Source organism: Labrus mixtus, chromosome 9, assembly GCF_963584025.1.
Source record: "Labrus mixtus chromosome 9, fLabMix1.1, whole genome shotgun sequence".
NCBI classification, from domain to species: domain Eukaryota; kingdom Metazoa; phylum Chordata; class Actinopteri; order Labriformes; family Labridae; genus Labrus; species Labrus mixtus.
This window is the reverse complement of record NC_083620.1, coordinates 9,569,252-9,591,218: the sequence shown is the minus strand read 5'-3', so window position 1 is coordinate 9,591,218 and position 21,967 is coordinate 9,569,252. Positions and strand designations below refer to the sequence as shown.

The following is a 21,967-nucleotide window of genomic DNA, read 5'->3' as shown; positions in this document are numbered from 1 at the left end:
TCTGCGATGTTTTTGTGCATCTGAAGCAAAACGAGACACAAAACCTGAAGTGATTTTATCTTTATTCAAACTGACATTTTACAAGAAAGACGAGTCAAAGTCAGAGAGGAGCTTTTCAAACCGATTTTACTGAGTCATGAAGAAGTAGTTACGCTGCTGAAGCTAATGAAGCTAACGGCTAACACAGAGAGCACTTCAATCTGCAGCAGGAGGAGAGCGTCGCCATGACTGTGACGTGTCCCACGTTTCACTCGTCACTCGCTCAGGAATATCGTGGTCACGTTATATTTAGCAGGCGAACAAGAAGAACAAGGCATGCTGTCATCAGAACGTTTGTGAGACACGATACTGAAAACACAGAGGACAGCTGATGAGCGTTTGAACCTCCAATGTGACGGCGTTAGGACTGACAGTTATTTCAACCAAAGGTTACGATCAGTTATTCTACACAGACCCACCTGATGTCTGATGAGCCTTCATGGTTATCAAATTGATTCATTAACCGACTGATTTGAAGGGTGTAGGTGATGGAGTCTGACTGAACACGGACGATGAGGAACATGCAAACAAAGTGGACGATGAATCAAGCCGCCGGGTTCCTCACAGACACCAGAAGCAGAATGCTAACGTATGAAAGCTACGCTAACGGACAGAGAACAGTCACATGCAGACAACGTGGATTTAACTCTACATCGCAGAAGGGGGGAAAGTTGCGGCCGGGGGACCACTTACAGCCCTCGACTCTCTCAAGGCGGAGACAAAAATCTACTGTGCGTATTTCAACCTTGGTATTAACGTGGCCCATCCCTGATGTGTTCAAAAAAGATTTCTAGATCTTAATCTGTGCTCAACGGATTCTCCCTCCACTCCGTCCTCCAGGATGTAGCGGTCCCCCTGATGTGATTAGTATTTATGTAACAAGGTCATAAAAGCAGCAATGTAGAAAGCGAGAATGTGCATTAAATTAAAACCAATCTGACCTTCCTTCCAAAAAAAGTGCTCGACAAATCAAAGTTCTCCTCTGTCGCTTTTTTTTTTTTTTTAACTCACATCTGTAAGCCATCGAGACTGAACCCACAAATGGCGACGTGAATAATTAATACTGCGATGTGCGTCGGTGACTTCGGTCACATCAGATTCCCATCTGATTGACAACTTCCTTAAAGTCACAGTAACACGCCGCGTGTTTTTAAAGGTGCTCTCTCTGTTAGCACGCTAACGTTTAAAGGCAGCATCGCCATCAAACACTTGATAACATGTTGTTGTTTAGTGTTCAGTCAGGCTAAGCTCACAGAGAATCTGTTTTAGTATAAATAGTTTTAAACATTACAGGTAAAGTTTGATCAGGTCATGTGAGGCTTGAAACGCAGTGTGTCCTGACGTTTGTCCCGTTTTTTTAAAACGCTTTGGATAAACGGACCCGGATCGCTTTCGTCATCGACATCGGGATGAGACATCAAGCCCAGCCTCGGTGAGTACTTTGTTGTTGCTGTTAGTGTTGTTGGTGAACTGTTAAAAAAACAGAGAAGAAGAAACGTCTTGCGGCCTCAGTGTGGCTGGAACGTCTTGGCGAGGTCCTCCAGGAGAGACATTAACTTCTGCTCCTCCAGCGGGGAGTTGCGGGTCCAGGCCAGTGGCAGGTGGGCAGACGCTATCTTTCTGTCTGTGGCACAAAAACACAAATATTAACCCTTAGGGCGTTTCCATGGATACAAAGGAGCATTAGGGCCACATTAAATGAGAAACCCGTCTTAAGAGAGAGTGCTATTTCTTAGTATCTGGATAGTACTCAAGAGCAGTCTCAAGACCACTTGTTGGAGGTCTCCAGGGGGGGCTGCAACATTCACAGTTTCAGATTCGTCTCTCTGTACTGACTCGCAAATAACCACTGTGCCTTCGCTGTACTAAGGCAGCGAGCGTAGTGCAAAGGATGATGGGGGCGCAATGATGGTCTCTGTGGTTCCCGCCGATTAAACTGAAACTACACTACACTTTTTGCGGGAAGATCAGTCGTTTCATACCGTCACAGGTCTCCGACGGTATCCTGGTGTACCTTTTACCCGTCTTCTGGGTGTGGTTTCCATGTAAGCCACACCCACACACCTGCTTTTCTATGTTTTCTACGCTCCCTGTATTCACTAGTTTAAGTCACCAGAAGAATGGAACGATAACTTGAACATTTAAATAATTTAAATCCATAAGGCACCGACCCGTATCAGCGGCATCACTGACTCCTGTCACAGTGAAGGCTCTTAGTGTCAACATGTGTTAAAGCTGCAGAGAAAAAGCCCGACCATAATGCAACTAAATCAAAGTCCTGATCTCTTCTCCTATCACGACTCAATCACGTCGCCGTCTCCACGTCTTCACACTCGTATGCTCCATTGAAAGCAGCAAGGTCGTACGATCCGCTAAGATTATTAAACAAGGACACCAGGCATCATCGTCTTACAACACAGAAAAGGCTGTGTGTGTGTGTGTGTGTGTGTGTGTGTGTGTGTGTGTGTGTGTGTGTGTGTGTGTGTGTGTGTGTTTTCTCACCGGAGTGCATTAGTGTGTGCTCTCATAGAGACAGTATCTGGCACCAAAAGCAGCCCACTCCAGCTGCAATGGACACAGGCCAAACCCTCGAACACACACACACACCATGTCGACCCACAACTGACAAACACATAATTCAGTCTCCACTCGTCTCCTCTCCTCTTAAAGCCCAAACTGCTTTAAACCTGTTTAAGACATTCAAGTCAGACAACTGTTGTATGTGATATTGTCTTAGGGCGCGGTCACACTGGCCATCCGTACCGTGCCATACTCAATGCGATGTTCTGTTCTGTCTGCACCATTTTTAGTTGAGGTGACACCAGTTGAAACCACTGGTCTAGAGGGTCAAACATACAAACCCTTTCCTGAAAAACTCAGATTTCACAGAGGGGCTGTATATGTGAACGCAAACAGACACATTTTTCGCTCTTCTCCTGCTAGACCCAGAAGATTTTTTCCTCAGTAAGTCAGAGTGGGCTGATGTTAGAACGCAGCAGGATATAATCAGGAGAATTCACCTGGCGGGGGTGGTGACATTTATTCCCTGTAGACTGTCTGCACGCCACCTCTACGATCTCCGTGCTCTAATGAACCTGCTGCATTATGTTTCCTGTTCTCCAGTATGTTCTTCTCCACTCTTTAGTTCAGATTGAGATTCTGTTCAACTACACGTAGCATTGATGTAAAGACAAATATTCTCATTACAGCGTCATAAAGAGGACTCTGCTGCTTTGTCCGCTACTTCCGCGTTGTTTTTTTACATCACATCTTACCTCAGGAGACCCCCCCCCACCCAACCCCGCCCCCCTTCCCCTCTGACAGGGATAGTCTCCTGCTGTGAGGCGCATGTGTGAACAGACAGGTCAGGAGAATATCCGGAGCAGTGCTCCTGAAATGATCTGGATATTATCCAGAGTGCATATGTGAAAACGGCGATACTGACCCCTTAAAGATAAGCAGGTGAGTTATAACGACAAAGACTGATTTCAAGTACCCTGGTAGAAGTGTCCACTGGGGTTTTTGGTTGCAGCCTCCGAGACAGCAAGCCAGACCACCGTGTCAGCGCCCTGATCCGGGGTACGCAGACTGTCCTTCATAGAGCGATGGAAGTCTGGCATGGCGTTGGCCACCGCTGACGCAGAGGGAGGGAGAGAAACAAAGTTGATTTAGTGTTAGGAAGTGACAGTGAAGTGAGAGCTATTTCATTACACTAGTCCGGGAGGTGACGACAGTTTGTTCTCCATGTAGTGAGTGAAGGTGAACCGGACGCACCTGGAGTGTCCACCCAGCCGGGATGCATGACGGAGAAGTGGATGTTAGTGTGAGTCTTGGCCAGCTGCTCTGCCATCACCACCTGCTGCCTCTACACACACACACACACACACAGTGAAAAACAAAATCAGAACCAACAAGGTACCATGTAAACTATCAGATGGAAGCTGACGTAGACCAGCAGCTCCTGTGAACGGTTTCTGCAAGGTAAATCTGATTCTGCTAAAGGGTAACTAAACCCCTGAGTTTCAGCTTAAGTGCATCTACCCTTGGACGTGGGCGGGGCGGAGGGGGCATAAGACACGCCCACTCACACCTTCGTGCCGATAGCATCATCTTACAGACTGTGCAACACACGCACTTTAAGTTTATGAGCGACTACTCGAGAAGCAGCGATGACACTTTTGTGACAGAAATCGAGGACTTCTGTCCTCCAGAGTCTCGTGTAGGCCGCGACCACGGCGGTCCAGAGCTGTGTCAGCTTGAACCGTTAGCCCAGACAGCGAGTGCTGAGACAGCCGACAGGGAGGGGCGGGAGAGAATGGAGGACCACTCTGATTCACGGGAAATATCACACTGCCCCCTAGAGGATTTGAACGTTTGCTTTACCATTTTTAAAGAAATAGCCCTGTTTTTGCACTTCAAGATCGCCGTATTTCACAACAAGCCGCTTAGATTTCAGGTCAAATCAATCTGCTTGATTCTCTCGATCAAGATGACTTCACAGTTTGCGGCGTCAGCTAACGTGGTTCTTTTTTTTTAAGGGTTTGGTGATTAAAGCTGGTACGACATCTGTCACACCGGCCTCCAGATCAGCCAAAAGATTTGATTGCTGTAGCCTGGTTTCAACCTGTAGAGGGTAGTGGCTACGCATATCCTTAACTCAATATGTAGAATCTCAATACTCTGTACTCAAATGTCGGTCGAGATTTGGACTTGAACTGATCAACAACACGACTTGATTCCCGTATACAGAGGTCTTTAAAGAGAGTAATGCAATGGCCCTTCCTTTTCTAAAAGTAACTTCTTACTCTCTCAGTGAAGTTGTAAGACAATAACAATCTGGACCAGTCAGATACAAACACCAGCATCTGTCTTTACAGACTGTTTACGATACATTTGGTAGCTCTGTTATTCAGACCTCAGAAAATTGGTCTCAGAGAAATACCGTACAGCGAGTCAGAGGTCAAGAAAAGGCGCAGATCACTAACAGTATCTTTGACAAACTGTATCTACCCTTCATCTTGTTAACATGCTTACACCTCCTAAAGTAGATATTACTTTTATATTCTTGTCGGTGTCCTTACAAACCCAGGGACTTTAAAGCTGGACATTTGGACAGTTTCAGATGGAGTTCTTACTTTGTGCTGGGCGTAGACCATGGTGCCGTCGAAGCGGCCTCTCTCAGACTGCAGATTTCCTGTCCGCAGCTTCTGCACCAGCATCCCCCCTGATGACACCGTGATCTGAGCAGTCACCAACGGAGACACAAGTGAGTACAGGCATGATATCAAATCTCCTCAAACCTCGATCGCTACTGACGCATTCACAAAAACACACAAACACAAATGCATACACACTTACACGATGCTGCAAATTGATTTTTAAATAATAAAAACAGATCAGGGTTTCGACTAATGGACGACTAGAATAGAAACGTTTCCAATATTTGGAAAAAATATTCTCCTCACAGCTATCTTAAAGGTCAAATATTATAAAGAATCCACTTCACCATGTTCCTCTAACTCTAATATGTGTCTCTAGTCTGTCAATAAACCCCCCAATGTTAAGAAAAGTCCATCCTCTCCGTCTTTTGCCTGCTCCACTTTTCAGAAAATGTGTGCTCAAACAGGCCGTTTGGAGATTTTCCCTTCATGACATCACAAAGGGCAGTAACCCCTCCCCCAGGTGGGTGACACTCCCACAGCTAGGTGTTTGTTCTGCCCTCTGAGTCTGCCTCACCGTAAACATGGAGTGACAAAGCCCGAGACACCCGAGCCCTTCCAGAGAGGGGCCCATTAGCGTGGGCAGCTATGAACTATGAAACAGCCACAATCTGCTGTCACAACCTCATTCATTACTCATTAAAATGGTGGATTTATGATGACCAGTACTGCATTATGTTGTGTTTATGAACGGTGAGAATAGAAGGAACAAATGAAGAGATATTCTGACACACACACATTTAGTTTCTCTCGGACTCACCACTCGGGGATCTGCGCTCTTCTCCAGCAGCGGGATGAGACTCTTAGTGAGGATGTAAACACCTGGTGGACATTAAAAAAGATTTTCCTTCCGCCATCTTTCTTCAATTTAAATTTGTTTTCACTCTCCACCTTAACATTTTACGTACCTAGGACATTGGTGGCGAAGCTCTTTTCGAGCCCCTCAGTGTTCACATCCCTCTGACTCATGATGGCGCCGGCGTTATTGATCTGAAACAGGAAGGACAATTCTAGAGTTTTCCCAAAGGACTTATTTGACCAGGGTTCAGACTTCTATTTTTGGAAACAGGGCCGTACTCTTGGACCCAGACTGAGTCTAAGAGGGCCCCACATGCAGCTAGAGGTTCTCACAGATATCGACCCCTCCATTTCTGAAGAGACTGACATGTGACCGCCACCATCAAGTTATTGAACTAATTAGGTTACAAAAAAAAATAACCTGACCAAGGTGAGGTGTGTGCAATACAAAACCAATGTTAACACCAACAAAGTGTAAAATGTAAATATGATGAATATGGTTTCCCCATGTCGTGCCAGCACCAGTCCATCTTTCTTCTTCTACGTCCATCCAACCTCAACCGCAAATTATTCTCTCTCTTACCCATATCCCTTCATCCATTCAGCCCTCGACCTCTACTCTCATCCCTTCATCCAAAATCCCCCGAACCTTACCCTCATCCCTTAATCTGTAAAAATGTACCTTCATCCCTTCATCCCACATCCCTCCTTCCTCCACCTTTACCCTCAACCCCTACCTTCATTCCTTCATCCCTCGTCTGTACCCTCATCCCTCAACCCTTCTACCCTTACGCTCATCCCCTAATCTATCGGCCCTTATAATTTCCCATCATCTTGATCTCTATCATGCATATCACAATAAACTATTCCATATCTTTCTTGGTGTGGTCTCTGAGTGAACATGTCGATATATAATCGATGTATTTTTTAATGTAAAAAAAACCTCAGGTAACCCACCAGAACATTGAGGGCCTTGAACTTCCTCTTGAAGCCCTCGGCGAACTCCCAGACCTTCTTGGTCTCAGAGAGGTCCAGGATGTGGACGTAAACCTCCTACAAAGAAACCAGGCGGTGAGATCGATGAAAATCTTATGTTTGGATCACCAGACTGATTTGAAATGTGGACCGTCCCTGTGTTATTTAAGATTTCTGTCCAGAGGTGAGTCATATCATACTTTGTTTCCTGTCTCCTTGACGATATCAGCCCTTGCCTCCTCCGCCTTGTCCTTGTTCCTGCACACCATGTGGATCGTTCCCCCTGTGACACAGAAAGAGTATTTCACTTTTTACCGGCTGAAGAGGAGAACATTACTGTTGGACTTGTTGTCGACTTTTTGTGATGCATCACGATCTTAACACTCCCATCAGCTGGGAGATTGTTTGGTTTCCTCGCTCATCAGGAGCGACTGACTACACCTGTGGTGTTCTACCTCAGCTGACGGCTGATGGCGATCAGCTGGGCTCGGTGCTTTTATAGGGAGGTGGAAGTTTCTGTGTCTCCAGAGAGTCGACGCCATCAGTCGGCTTTCTGTGTTTTCTGTTTGAATGAGAATCTCAGTTTTGTGTGTGTGTTCCTGTTCATTGACTTTTGGCTCCAGTTTCTGTCTGTCTCTCATTTTTATAGAATCAGTAGGTGTTTTTGGAGGTTCTTCTGCCACCTTTAAGAAAACCAAGGCTTAACTTAATTGGTTCCTCGTCTTGTAACAAGTGCAGTGTGTCGTTAATTCCCCAACTCGCCTCCCCAACTCGTCCTCTGACATTCAGATTTTGCTTCCTGAGGGGAAGGTGGCAGTGACAGCATCGAGCAGATTCATGGCTGAAGAGGAAATTTGAGATCACAGATGTGAGCTGAACTTGCACGCAGATATGTGTTCATGGAGATTAGATAACGGAAGTGTCAGATCCCTAACGTTTCAATACTTTCATATACTGCGCAAGGATCATGTCCTATTAGTATTAAAGAAAGTGCATTATGTAACAGCAGGGTTAATGAGGACACACAGGCTTTAGGGTCGATACCTTTCTTTGCGATCGCCATGGCAGTGGCTTTCCCAATGCCACTGTTGGCTCCTGTGATCATGAACGCACGTCCAGCCATGGACACCTCCAGGTCCTTCTCCACAAACCTCTTGGATGCTGTCAGGAAGGCTGACCTGTAAATTCAGACACGTGCTGAAATTATGATGACATCAGCAGCCTCGCCATTTACATGTCTTTAACACATCCGCTGTGTTCTTCCAACTCAGGGCGAGGACTCTAGTGAATCTAAAGATATTAAGAGAGAACGTGTGTGTGTGTGTGTGTTCGGGTCAGAGGGGGTCAGTGTTGGGGGTCAGTGTTGGGGGGTCAGTCTGGTCACTGTACATCTCTTCACAGCTTCACTGTACAGACACAATGACGCGCTCGAGCGTGCCTGGCATCATCTCTGAAGAGAACGGCTTCGGGGTGAAACTACAGAGGGGGACAACAGGATCGGTGTGCGTCTGTGTGTGTCCTCGGTGGCACTGAGGTCTTCAATTGGCCCCTTTGTCATAGATGCTATTGTTAAGAGTGGCTGAAGGGGGGGGGGAGGATAAAGGGAAGGCAAGGGGGGGTAAAGTGAGGCTAAATGGCCGCTCTGTTCCATGGTGTCATGCAGAGAGCCATTAGTGCAGGGTCAGAGCGGGCTGCCGGGCCGCTCGACCACAGTAAAGATAACACAGAACAAAGGGGCGAAGGGAAACAATCACAAAAGCACCTCTTCACACAACTTGGAGGGCTGCATTGTGATGAGGAAAGGCGCCTTCGGGCAGCAATACATCAGATAGGACTGATGGCGCGTGTGAGGCCCGTTGTGTTTGAACGACCGACTGGTGGTCCTAAACGGGCCCTGCTGAGTCATTTTGTCAATTCATACATCAGAAATACTCAAAAACACTTTGCAGGTCGGTGACATTTCCAGTCAGTGATTATATGAATGGCACACTTTCTTATATCGAAACCTTTAAATAACTTTGACCTCCTCTAACCTCATATGACCTCCTAACAAGGTTGTAATCCATTACCATTAGTTAGACCGTTGAGAGATTGAGGGTTCTTTACTTGTTGTGTGCTTTCATTTTGAAATAAAGTAAGGCCCTTCCTGTAGCTGGAAGGTTAGGACAGTAAGTTAAGCACAGAAACAGGAAGAGTCAAACAGCTCAAAGGAACGGTAACAAAGGTCAAAGTGTGATGTCATAAGGTGGATATTACTGAATGATCATGACACACAATTTTATTTTAAACTTTGAACTATAGACGCCAGAGAGCAGATAAGTCTTCCGCCTGTTTCTCTACATCTTTGGGTTTCACTTTATCCCAAGCCGTCCCACTTACAGGGGTGGGAATCACCAGAGGCCCCATCATACCATATAATCACACTTTTAAACATTTTGTTTTATGCTGAGAATTGTGATATATTTGGCTATTTTAACATCATTGTTGTGATAAGAAGGAAAACGCCTCTTTTTAAAAGAACAAATAACTTTTTATCCCCCAGACGCAGCCTTCCTGGTGTTACGGTCTAAGTGAGGGACTCGCCCCCTGCACACAAGATGATGATTTTTCAGAGATATGTATGGTCTTGGTCTTGACTCGGTCTCGCCCTGCCTTGGTCTTGGTCTTGACTCGGTCTCGCCCTGCCTTGGTCTTGGTCTTGACTCGGTCTCGCCCTGCCTTGGTCTTGGTCTTGACTCGGTCTCGCCCTGCCTTGGTCTTGAACTTCACTCTGGTCTCAGGATGTCTTGGTCTCGGTTAGTGTGGTCTACAACACTACGTGGTACTATGCCGTATCTGATCCTCTTCACCTCTAGTTTCTTTATAAAGACCACTGGCTGGTATGCGTCATTTTTCTCATTTCAGATACAGGAATTGAATCACAATCCTCAAACGATAAGAATTCAACAAAGATGTGTTCACTTTGAAAGTCCTTCATCCCCTCTGCAAATCAGATTCATCAATACACTGACTTTATATCCTTTTTTACAAAGATTGATCCGTTCATCTTTACTGTTTTTATTCAGTCTGCTGATTTCTGTATGAGTCTCCTAAAGACCAGTATCCATCTGAGCTCATCTGTAGGATTTATTGTGTTTCAGCTGCTCCAAACTGACTTCAACCTGAGCCCCTTCCTGTTAAAACACTCTATACAGTTCTACATTAGATTCAGCATGAGGCGGATACAATCCCTACATTTCACATTTTCTGTTCAGGCTACGATGCATTTAATAACTTAATGAAGCTCTAATCGCTCCTCTTCACGTTTAGAAGTAATACTAATTCCAGCGCACACACACACGGGAGGATGCACACAGGACGCACAGCAGCACAGAAGTCTAGAAGTGGTGTCTGCAGCCTGCAGGGCGGCACACACAGGTGTCCTCTTACCTGGTGAATTCGGTCAGTCCCTTCACGAACCAGGCGGAGTTTCGGTACAGAGACATGCTGTTGTGCTCTGGGAAGCCTCTCGCTGTGCTGAGCTCTCTCCTCCCGCTTTAAGCCTGGACCACAAACCACGTGAATCTGCGATGAATTAACATCACTGAACAACTGAACCCCTCCTCAGTCTCTCCCCCCTAACCCTAACCCTACCCCCCCCCCCCCCCCCCCCAGCGGCAGCACGGAGGTCTGCAGGCATCCGTTTTTTTTAACCTACAGTAAAATGCAATTCGAGGCCATTATTGCAAAGAAGGATGTAGTAACAAAACCAAACGGGTACATTAAGTTTATTTTACATTTAGATCACAGTTACAATTAACACCTCAAATAAAGAGCACAGAGTCACAGCTTTGACCAGCTGTGGATGACGTCATTGTTTGAAGTTTAACTCCGTTTCTTATTTGAAAAACAAAAATAATAGTTGGCTTTTATTTTGGTAAATTGACATTTTTAAATGTGAAAAATAAAGAGATTTGTTACAAAATATTCACTTGTATGTGACACTTTCTGATTCAAGAGGTCAGTGCCCTGAAAGTTGAATCAACACTTTAAATAGAGCTGTAATAGATGTACTATAATGCCTCTGGGAAACTGGGACAAAACCGGAAGCCCTCCAACTTCAGTCTGAGTGATATCACCTGGAGTTATCTGCTTCTGTAAATGTACTCTTCCTGTGCAGATATACCTTCATATTTACAGTCTGTGGGACTCACCTGTCCCTCTGAGGGCAGTTTGCAGTGAGGCTCCTCCGCAGCCAATCAGCCGGCGGACAGCGGCGGGGCGAGGCGTTCACCGGGAGAAGGTGTGTGCGCACTGATTTCTGGGACGAGCAACAATGTCGACTGCGATGCACAACAAGCATGAGCAAGAATAAAGAAGGCTTCAAGTATTGAAGAGAGACGTGAGGCGGAAGGATCGCAGTGCTCGCGACTTCTCTCGGAGAGCTGTGGCAGAATGGTGAGTCTCTTACCTGAGCTCGTTGTTTTACTTTATCATCCATGTTGATAAAAGCTGATTTACTGCAGTGTGCAATGTAAGCCAATAGCTGTGTGTCCTCTTTCTTTAGCCCTTTAGTAGTGACTTTCCTGATCAAATGTCTGATGTTATTCCATCATTCATGAAGCTCAGCATGTGGAAAACACTGCAGAGTGAATGTAAGATTCATCAAACAGCTTTAAAAAGGGCTGAAAGTCTTGTTCTTATGTTTGCTTATGACATGTACAGTCATGCTAATCGCCCTGAATGCTGTGATCAGTCTTTTAAATGTCACTTTTTATGGTTTTCAAACAGTCAGATGAATGTGAAATATGACTCTGGTGCGTTTGAACCCAAATGACTCTGCAGAGGTGTTAAAGGTGCACCTCTCCTTCTTCTCTCCATATGTCAGGTTCGATCTTGTTGCTGCGTGCAGCCACACCTGTGGGCAAAGTGCCCCTTGCACAACAACACAAACATTTGTTTTTCACGTGTAATTGCACCCCGGGTGATAAAGACGACCTCTGATTCTCTTTCCTAGTTCTGAAAGCTGTTGTTAGGCATTGTTTCTGTTGCAGGCTTTGTTTGCACATTGCTTCCTTTTTATGTTTGTGTTTGTTTTCTTCTGTTGACAAGCTTCAGTACACACGAGCTGCATTAAAGTACACATTCTAACAGTTCCTCCTGTTTGGTTTCCTTGCTCCGTTTCTGTAGTCATCCTTTCTCGTGTTCTCCTCTCCAGATTCGCTTCCTGTTGCTGTTCAGCCGACAGGGCAAGCTGCGTCTGCAGAAATGGTTCACAGCCTACACGGACAGGGAGAAGAAAAAGGTGATACGGGACATGGTGATGTTGGTATTGGCCCGTCAACCACGTTCCTGCAACTTCATCCAGTGGAGGGACCTGAAGATCGTTTACAAGAGGTCAATCAATCAGTCTTTATTTGTTTACACCAATTCATCACACGTGTTATCTGGACATGGGATAACATGCAGGAAGGATTTCTCCTTTGTATTCCTCACGTTCCTGGTGTCCACACTTCCCCACATGACAAAACGAGCGCTTCACGGCGTGCAGCAGTGTCAACGTTGTTTTCGTGATCGTCTGAAGACAAATTGTTTTTTAGAAGAACAGTTGAATCTGTTTCAACCTGAACTTGTTTGAAGTCTTTGCTAATGCTTCGAACTGCACACAGAAACTGACACACCCATTGCAAACAAAGGGTTAACAAGACCTGGGTATAATAAAGGGGAGGGGGGAGGTTAAACACACAGCACAGGACCTCGGTCACCCATGGGACGCTGATAGCGATGGTGCAACACGTCTCTTATAAGTCATAAAAGTAAAGGAGCTGGAAGTGGACAGAGAAGACAGGAAGGGCAGAATGCAGAACCTTTAAAAAGCTTTAAATCAGTTACTAACACGTGTAGAATAAACATTTCTCTGCTTGTTCTTGAGCTACAACTCTTTCTGCCTCTTTCTTTTCTTTGAAATACATCAAGCTGAGGACGTAAACAAACACGGACAGTCAGAGCCAAGCAGCAACCTCCGGTGTAGAAAAGTGAAGCCGATGCTGAAGTGTAAAATCCTGCAGTTCCTCGAGTGTCCACTAGAGGCTGGCCGCAGAAGAACAGGAAGTCACATACACACCCATTCTAAAAAGCCTGTTTTTACAGCAGAGATTAACATGTTTACAGCCTGGTTCAAAAAACAAATAGGTCTGATTAGCTCAGGTCTCGATCGACACACACTGTATGGGGGGGGTGAATGTTTTGATGACTCATCAGTTTTGATTTGATGAAGGATAAGAGTTATCCACAATAAGGAGTGTAGCTGACCTGATTGACAGGTGGGCGCGGTGTAACTGTTTGTCAGGAGGCTTAAAACCCGCCTCAGTTCCAGCTCTCAGCCTGTCGTTAGGTTGACTGAAAGTTAGACTGAGTCAGCATTTCCAGCATGGAGACCGCCATCGATGAGACTCCAGCGCCCCCTGCAGGAACAGACGGGTGACGTCTTCAAACATAAATATTTACAGTGTATGGTCAGAACATGCTGGCCCCTGGGGGGTGATGTGGTCACAGAGATTGTGTAAGAAGGCGAGCAGCAGGATTCTGGGTATATTTTAGTTAAATACAGATATTAGATCAGCTCGGTCCCATCGCTGGTAATCTTGTTCTTGTCGTTTGTTTTTCATGTGTAAATTAATCATCAAACCTTTCTCCCTGTTTTTAATCGCAGGTATGCCAGCCTGTATTTCTGTGCCGGTCTGGAGGCCTCGGACAACGAGCTGCTGAGCCTCGAGGTGCTGCACAGATATGTCGAGTTGTTGGATCGATACTTCGGCAATGTACGTACGTAGAGCTGAATGTCATCGCCTCCATGTTGGTCGAAGGACTCGGTGTAAACTTCATCTGTGTTACAATCGATTAAGAGAGCAGGCTAAGAATGTCACAGGTTTAGAAACTTTGATACCACATGTTTTAAAAAGATAACTTACTATACAGATGTTAACCTGGAAGGACCGCTTTGAATGAACAAATTCTCCTTTTGTTTTTTACTTCTATCATTCCTCTGAGTGTCCCACAGTGTAACACAGCTTTGTACAAGCCCGACACATTAGAGCCTAAAGACTCCACTAAAATAAAAATCTGCTGAAAGGTTGTAGGCGGTGGTGTAAAGCGGGTATAGTTTTTACCCCAAATGTTTGTTTTCTTTCAGTGTCCCGTCCAGCAGAGGATAAATGACGTCTGATATCGACAGTGACATGTCAGACTTCTGCATATTTAGTCATTGTGTACTAGCCAATCAGAGACAGAGTAGGGCGGGTCATCCCTTCACCGTCCTAGGTAAAACATGCAGCATACCGCTCAATATTGTCAATCAATCGATGGTGTGAATCAGAGGAGATTTAGAAGAGGGTATATCCTCTGGAGACTGAACAATACGTTGGTATACTGTACCTGCATGTACAGTGCACTGATTGTAGGACAACCACTCCAAAGACTGAAAATAAAAAGGCTGGCTAACATATGATCTGATACCAGAGGCACATGCATGGGGCCCCAGACCAGTATGAGGGCCCCTGAGGGCTCACAGATTTAAACCAAAGCAGTGGCCCTAAATGTGCAAAATGATGTAATGACAATAGGAAACCTCCCTCAGTGGGCCCCATCTGACAGCACTCACTCTCGTTGCCCTGCTGAGTGTTGCAGCATCAGTGCTGTGAAAACTAAAGTTTGTTTATGAAAGTCAAGAAAGAGAAATGGAGAGGAATTATCCGTCTGCAGGAGAGAAGAAATGAACAGTAAAGACGAGGAAGAGGAGTAAGCGTCAGGACTCTGGCAGACATGCTGAGGGCCCCACCAGACTCTAGAATCCCCACTGACTGTTACCTTCATACATGAGAAACAGAGTCCCAGGCTTTGATGTGATCGTATTAAAGCGTCTACTGTGAACCAGAAAATCCTCAAATTAAATATAGAAGCAAATCCCTTTTACAAAGTACGCTGCAAGGCCTTGAAGTCCTGTTTATGGCTCCATCTGACTCCCCCTGGTGTCCATAAGGCATCATTACCTCCATTTATTTCAATAACAAGAACAGATGGAAATGAAGCTTTTACATCTGATTATGGAAAACTATTTGCATCATGTTGCCTGACTTTGTTGTTGGTCATCTTCTCTCATGGATAAAATGATGCTCTGTACAAATACATTTAAGGAATGTGTTTTTTTTCCCTCATCCTTGGTGTGATATTCTGCCACAGGTTTGTGAGCTGGACATCATCTTTAACTTTGAGAAGGCGTACTTCATCCTGGACGAGTTCCTGATGGGGGGAGAAGTTCTAGAAACGTCGAAAGCTGCTGTGGCTGCATCTATGGAGGAGGCCGACACACTCCAGGAGGTACTTTAGGCCAGTGTGAAAGACTCTTAGCGGACGTAGGTTTGTTCTTATTAGTCATAGAAATGGTTTTATGTTTCTGCTGTTTGCTGTAACTCTGCTCCTCTCCTCACAGACGATGGAGGAGTACATGAGCAAACCTGCCTACTGAGCCACGGAGAAGTGAAGATGTCCTATGTTTCAAGACAGGAAGATTCATCGACCTGCATCGTTTTTATTACGAAGTTTTAAAGAGTTGTTTGCGCCTATAAGTGCCTGTATAGCCTCGTATTTCAAGTCATCATATTTGAACGAGCTGTCGCTGTTGATGCACATCGTGGTGTGATAGTGAGCAAATGAAGAAACACTACACAGTAAGGAAAAAATAAAGTCAATGCTTTATTAACCTCAGGTATGTCACATACGACCACATTTAAGAAAGAGTTACCAAAAAAGACACAAGTGAATCAGGGGGTCCAACACTGATATGGGTCGTGTGGGTGTGTTGATGCGTGTGCGTGTGCGTGTGTGTGTGTGCGTGTGTGTGTGTGTGTGTGTGTGTGTGTGTGTGTGTGTGTGTGCGCGCGCGCGCGTGTGTGTGCGGGTGTGTGTGTGTGTGCATGTGTGTGTGTTGTTAAACTGTAAGGCTGGTGAGTCACATGTACTGTTTTCTAACAGATTCATTAAAAAAAAGCATGAAATTGAAAGTCTGCACACTCGTATGTCTGCTCACGAATAAGAACTTTTGTAAAACTACAGAAAAACTAAACTCGACTGCATGTTTTTACTTCAAAATACTTTTATTTGCACTCGCTCCCTTCACCAAAAAAACAATATATATTTATTTATATCTATGTATATGTATCTACAGCCTGCTTTTAAATTCCTCGGGCGGTGTTGGCGTCACTCTCTTCTGTCTCTGGGTTCAGAAAGCTCAACAAACTCATCAGCTCCTCGTTGTCAAAGGCCGCCGTTTGCGTTTCCCCTCCCCTCTCATCGTCCTCAGTGTGTCTCTTTTCATTTGAGCTTTTATCAAAGTCCATCTGTGTGAAATAATCCTGCATGGCCTGCTCGAGCGAGCCCGTCGTGCTCTGTCCCACCTCGTCACGCTTCTGGCTCTGCTTCTTGTTGTTACTGTACGCAGGTTTCTGATACTGCGCCAGCATCTGAGCTGCCAAATACGCTGCGAGTTCATCCTCGTCCACGCTGTCGTCATATTCGCCCTTTAAAGAGCTGGGAGGGAGACGCCGCTGCTGCTGCTGCGTGGGAGTGGATTCCCCTGAACGCCCCGCAGGCAGAGTGTGAAGTCGTGACGGAGGGCTTTTGTACTGCTTCCTGACGGGTCTCTGATCCCCCACGCCCCCTAACCCCAGGATGTTTAATATCTCCTCCCTCCTCAGCTCCTCGGGGGTCTTTTGGTGTCTGCTGTAAAATGTCGCTTCAGGGATCTTGTGCGTCTTCTTTAAGGACATCTGAGGGTGCTTGCTTCCTGCTCTGAATAATTCATTCTTTTGTACATTTTCTTTGTTTTCCCCAGTTTTGAAAATGTCCACCAGGTCCTCGGGTGGGATCTGGTATTTCTGGGAGATCTGAATGAGTTGGTAAATGGCCCGTGGATCTATGTTTTCACTGTACTGCGTCTGAGCTGCTCTCCTCTTCTCCTCCTCCTCTTCTATCTCTCGTTTCTGTTCCTCTTCCTCTGTTTTCTCCAGCACCTTCAGGAGGTAATAGTCCACCAGGTTTGCAACGTCATCAGGATCTTTTGACCTCTTGACTGGGTAGCTTTCATCTTCCTCCTCCTCCTCCTCGTCATCGTCCACATCGTCATCGTCGACATAATCAAGCCCTCGGTTTGCCTCGTGTTTGTCTTCCCTTTGCCCCTCCTCCTTTTCCTCTGTTTCCTCCTCCTGCTCTTGCAGTGGACCCCAATCTGCCAGATCCAGGTTCCTCACATTAAACATATCATCATCTCCCTCCTCATCCTCCTCCTCCCCATCGTCCTCCTCCTCCTCTTGGCGCTTATGCATGGGCTTGAAGCTTGTAAGCTTGTCCAGTTCGTCAAACACAGACTGCAGGGTTGCTAGATTCTGGGGCGTATACTTCTCCTCCACGTTCTCATTGGTGCGTTTAAAGGGGCTCTCGTGCTCCAGATCCGACCTCTCTTCATCCTCATCGCCCTCACCTTCTTCCTCGTCCTCAAACATAAGCGGCAGCTTCCTGTGAGCCCTGATGCCATGCTGCTTCTGCTGCATGCTGGGGTGAAGTGAAGCCGGCCTTGAGGCCTTCTCTGTTTGCTGGAGGGTGCTGAGGACAGCCTGGAGCAGCTCTTCACTCTTGTCTTCCCTCCCCTCCTCCTCTGCCTCCCGTTCCTCGCCGCTCTGCGCAGGGTTAGAAACCAGCCTCAGCATGGCTTGCAGCTTCTCAGAATCATCCGCGCGGCTGGCATCGTACCCTGCAGCGAAGGGGCTGTGCTGCTGGGAGTCCATGCCGGTTCTTTGACGGAGGTTTTGGATGTACTCCAGAGCTTTGAGCATGTCGGCGTTGGGAGCCTGGTAGACGTCTGGTTCACTTCCTCTCAGTCTATGCTCTCTGAGGGACGCCCCCTGAACGCCAACGCAGAAGGAACTGAGGTAGAGGTGGAATAAGAGGAGGTTGGCCAAACAGATGGGCAAAGGTTTGCCCATGGTGGCGGTCTTGTGGAGTGATGGCATGGTGACGCCTGCACAGGGAGACAAAGATACACACGTCAACACTGACCTTTCAAACATTTAGCCAACAGGTTGGCATCACTTTCCGCTCTGACATTTCTTAAATGTCTTTTGCTTTTATCATCACCCTAAATGTCTGATTTGATGATAGCAGTACGGAGCGGAGAGACAGGGAGATTGATCTGAAGGCAGGATATCAGGGTGCCGTTGACATTTGCACTGCTGTTATCTAGGATTAATAAATACCGCAATATTCACGGTCAATCAAATTTGTATCTCTACAGCGCCAAATCTTCACAAATGTCATCTCAGGGCACTTTTTTTTAAAATCAGCTCTTGCTGTTTATATGAATACATTATCCCATTAACAGTTAACACTTGGCAAAAAAGGAAAAGAAAACCCTATTTTTAACAGGCAGAACTGGACTCTACCCCAAGTTTTCCTCCCTTGTCTTTTAATTATAGTTAAGTTAAGAGTCTGCTCCTCTATTGAGTCCTCAGTATTTCGCTCTTACAGTTTGCAGCAGACCTAAGCTGATACATGCAGCAAACGAGGTGAAAGGTAAAGCGCGTCGCTGCCTGTTGTCTCTGTTTGAAGATCACTCTGGACTCCCGCCGCCTGTTTGCCAGCAGCAGCGGTGGCACGCAGCTCTCGTGAAAATCTCATTAGTCGCCAAATTGCTGCTCTCCGTGAGTCACGGCCCCGTTGTCAAGGTAACCCGGTAAGACTGATGTTTCCATGGAGCCTCTCCTTTAACCCAGCCGATCACCTCTGAACCCAATTAATGCTGTTTTTTTTTTTTTTAACTCAAATTAAGCATTTTTTCTGTAACTCGTGAAAAAACAAATCCTTGCTTGAAATTCTGCAAAAATGTTTATTTAAGGAAAATGATGCATGCAAGATTAATAGCATCAAGTTGATATTTTTTATATAGGCTAATTACATTATCATCAAAAATTATGGAAAAACATAAAACTGCAAATCAGAGAACTTAAAGCGACGATACGACGATTGTTTTTTCAACTATATGCACGCTTACTTCTTCCTTCATTCTGTTTTTCCAGCGTTAATTTAATTGCAAAACTTCACTTATTCGTGTATGAATTTTGATTAACCCTTGGCAGACAACTTGCGCTCGCGGGGAACAGAAAGAAAAGCACATTTTGATATTTATTTTCCGACGGAATGAGAACAAAGAAACTGCGGGAAACGCAACCTCTTCGCCTTTACATCCGAGCATCAGGTTGGCAATCAGCCTCCGCGCGACGAAAAGCAGCGGCTCAATGTATCAGAATCACCCTCATGTTGAAATAATCACCGAAGTGTAAAGTGGGTCGTTTGATCAAGAACAACTTAGTCTTACCTTTGAAATCAGTTTCTTTCGAGGCTCGTGAGCGAACTGATCATGTCTCTGTCAGCCGCGCGCTGGGAGTGTGTTTTCAGCACCGCGGACAGCTCCTCATGCTATTAGAGGAACCACCTGACTCGTGCGTCAGAGAGCGAGGGGATACGCAACACACTCATACACACACACATCCCATACACTCATACACACACACATCCCATGCACGCACACACACGATACACTCACGCGCACGCTCTTAATTTAGAGTCAGCCAAACAAAAACTAGTTCTAACCCATGCAGCACATTTTTAGTGTCTGCGTAACGGCTCCTGGTGAAGTGAATACACTCATAACAAGATGTTTGTTCGTTTAGTTTTAGGACTGAGGATGAGACATGTTCTGTTTCTGGTTGTGTGTGTAAAAAAAAGGTGACATGTTGGAGAATTCATCATCCTATAGCTGTCTTTCGTGGTGCTCTAAATTACTCAATCAAAATTATGTGATTGCATCATGAGGATTAAAGTGATTCTATATTTACTCCAGTGTTTTTATGGCCTTTTGTGATTGACTGGCATCGTGTCCCTGCTGCGGCACTGAGGGACAGAGACGGTTAAAGTCCACCGATGACTCACACGGTTCCGCAAAAGACCCAGACGGGCGGGGTGAGTGTGTGTGTGTGTGTGTGTGTGTGTGTGTGTGTGTGTGTGTGTGTGTGTGTGTGTGTGTGTGTGTGTGTGTGTGTGTGTGTGTGTGTGTGTGTGTGTGTGTGTGTGTGTGTGTGTGTGTGTGTGTGTGTGTGTGTGTGTGTGTGTGTGTGTGTGTGTGTGTGTGTGTGTGTGTGTGTGTGTGTGTGTGTGTGTGTGTGTGTGTGTATCAGAAACAGCACCATCTTCGTCAGCCAGCGCTCACTGTGGTCTCTATTTTTGGCTGCCTGTCAAATCTCGTCTAGTATGGATCAGTGTGTGTGTGTGTGTGTGTGTGAGAGAGAGAGATGCTTGCCTTTTCATTCATAAATCCCTCTGGTTGCCGTGTTTGATGTGAGCTATCCTGCACTGACCTGCTTGTCTCAGCTATCCTGTTTTCAGCTCTGCTGCTTTATTTAGATCACTCTGTGTATGAAGGACGATTCTAATATGCACTGATCAGCCATTAAATTATGACCACTGACAGGTGAATTTAGTAACCCTAGACTGTGAATATTAACGATCGTAGCCTGAGTGACATAACCCGTCTGTTCCTCCAGGGGGCTTTGGAGTCTCATCGATGGCGGTCTCCATGCTGGAAATGCTGTCTCAGTCTAACTTTCAGTCAACCTAACAACAGACTGAGAGCTGGAGCTGAGGCGGGTTTTAAGACTCCTGACAAACCGTTACACCGCGCCCACCTGTCAATCAGGTCAGCTACACGCCTTATTGTGAATAACTCTTATCCTTCATCAAATCAAAACTGATGAGTCATCAAAACATTCACCCCCCGTACAGTGTGTGTCGATCGAGACATGAGCTAATCAGACCTATTTGTTTTTTTGAACCAGGCTGTAAACATGTTAATCTCTGCTGTAAAAACAGGCTTTTAGAATGGGTGTGTATGTGACTTCCTGTGCTTCTGCAGCCAGCCTCTAGTGGACACTTGAGGAACTGCAGGATTTTGCAACTTCATGATCAGCTTCATTTTTCAACATCGGAGATTGCTGCTTCACCTGTCAGTGGGTAAGCAGGATATGTAGGGAAGTAAGTGAGCATTTTACACTCGAAGTTGATTATGTGCAAAAGGCCAAAATGTGATGGCTAAACCTTTGGTGAAGATTATCTCCAAAACAACAGCTCTTGTAGGCAAAAGTGGTCCAAGGAACACCTGTATCTTTAAGAAAAAGCTGAAGACACCTACAACCTTAATGATGATGATGACGGTATAAAGGATTGTTTTGAAGCTGTTTAGAACTCTCAAAAACAGCTGTTGTGCTCTGCCTCTGGTCACTTCCTGTCAGCACCTGTGCTCTGCCTCTGGTCACTTCCTGTCAGCACCTGTGTGTCCGATCAGACTTTAAGCTCCTGACGGTGGCTCCGCCTCTCTAGATCCTTGCTTGTGTTGTTCTTACTCTCTGATGTTCGTCACTTTGGATAAAAGCGTCTGATAAATTAATTGTAGACTTGTTGTAGAAGTCTGTCTTTCTAAAGATGTCAAACGGGACATTTCAGGAGCAGGAGAGGGAAAGAAAACCAGGACGAAAGAGTTGTTTTAATCTCAGTCTGATTACACTTTCCCTCATGACTAGCTAACACAAATGCACACACACACACACACACACACACACACACACACACACACCCAGTGCCAGTTATGTTCTGATACAGCTCGAGCTGTCAGGCTAATTGCTTGCGGTTGTATGTGTGGCAGAATTACTGGTAAACAGAAACCAATTACAGCTCAGTTCCACCCCCTTCTCCAACGCCTGACTGCTAAAAAAAACCACACACGGTTCTTCTCAGGTCAAATCAGACGTTTCTTACAGGCAATTAGTAGAATTTCTGCCATTTCTCACAGCACTGCG

The 21,967-nt window shown here is 45.7% G+C and overlaps 3 protein-coding genes across 5 annotated transcripts; 1 reads left to right on the top strand and 2 right to left on the bottom strand.

Moving 5' to 3' along the window:
• Window positions 1-47: 47 nt before the first annotated feature.
• dhrs12la (dehydrogenase/reductase 12-like a) lies at window positions 48-11,352 on the bottom strand. The gene is made up of 11 exons (XM_061045658.1): window positions 11,225-11,352; window positions 10,461-10,573; window positions 8,076-8,209; window positions 7,232-7,314; window positions 7,014-7,109; window positions 6,167-6,248; window positions 6,019-6,080; window positions 5,175-5,279; window positions 3,814-3,904; window positions 3,536-3,673; window positions 48-1,663 (listed from the first exon to the last, which is right to left on the bottom strand). The coding sequence occupies exons 2-11, from the start codon at window positions 10,514-10,516 to the stop codon at window positions 1,548-1,550; spliced, it is 963 nt and encodes a 320-aa protein (XP_060901641.1). The 5' UTR covers window positions 10,517-10,573; window positions 11,225-11,352; the 3' UTR covers window positions 48-1,547.
• Window positions 11,327-16,072, top strand: ap1s3a (adaptor related protein complex 1 subunit sigma 3a). 3 transcript variants are annotated; one of them, XM_061045684.1, is made up of 5 exons: window positions 11,327-11,468; window positions 12,229-12,407; window positions 13,723-13,831; window positions 15,249-15,386; window positions 15,499-16,072. In XM_061045684.1, exons 1-5 carry the CDS (start codon window positions 11,466-11,468, stop codon window positions 15,532-15,534), a joined length of 465 nt encoding a protein of 154 aa, XP_060901667.1. In that variant the 5' UTR covers window positions 11,327-11,465; the 3' UTR covers window positions 15,535-16,072. The 3 variants fall into 3 exon arrangements, with proteins under 3 accessions (XP_060901667.1, XP_060901668.1, XP_060901670.1); XM_061045685.1 differs by having other exon boundaries at window positions 15,249-15,421; XM_061045687.1 differs by having other exon boundaries at window positions 15,249-15,425.
• Window positions 15,742-19,562, bottom strand: scg2a (secretogranin II a). The gene is made up of 2 exons (XM_061045637.1): window positions 19,435-19,562; window positions 15,742-18,081 (listed from the first exon to the last, which is right to left on the bottom strand). Exon 2 carries the CDS (start codon window positions 18,071-18,073, stop codon window positions 16,241-16,243), a length of 1,833 nt encoding a protein of 610 aa, XP_060901620.1. The 5' UTR covers window positions 18,074-18,081; window positions 19,435-19,562; the 3' UTR covers window positions 15,742-16,240.
• Window positions 19,563-21,967: the final 2,405 nt, after the last annotated feature.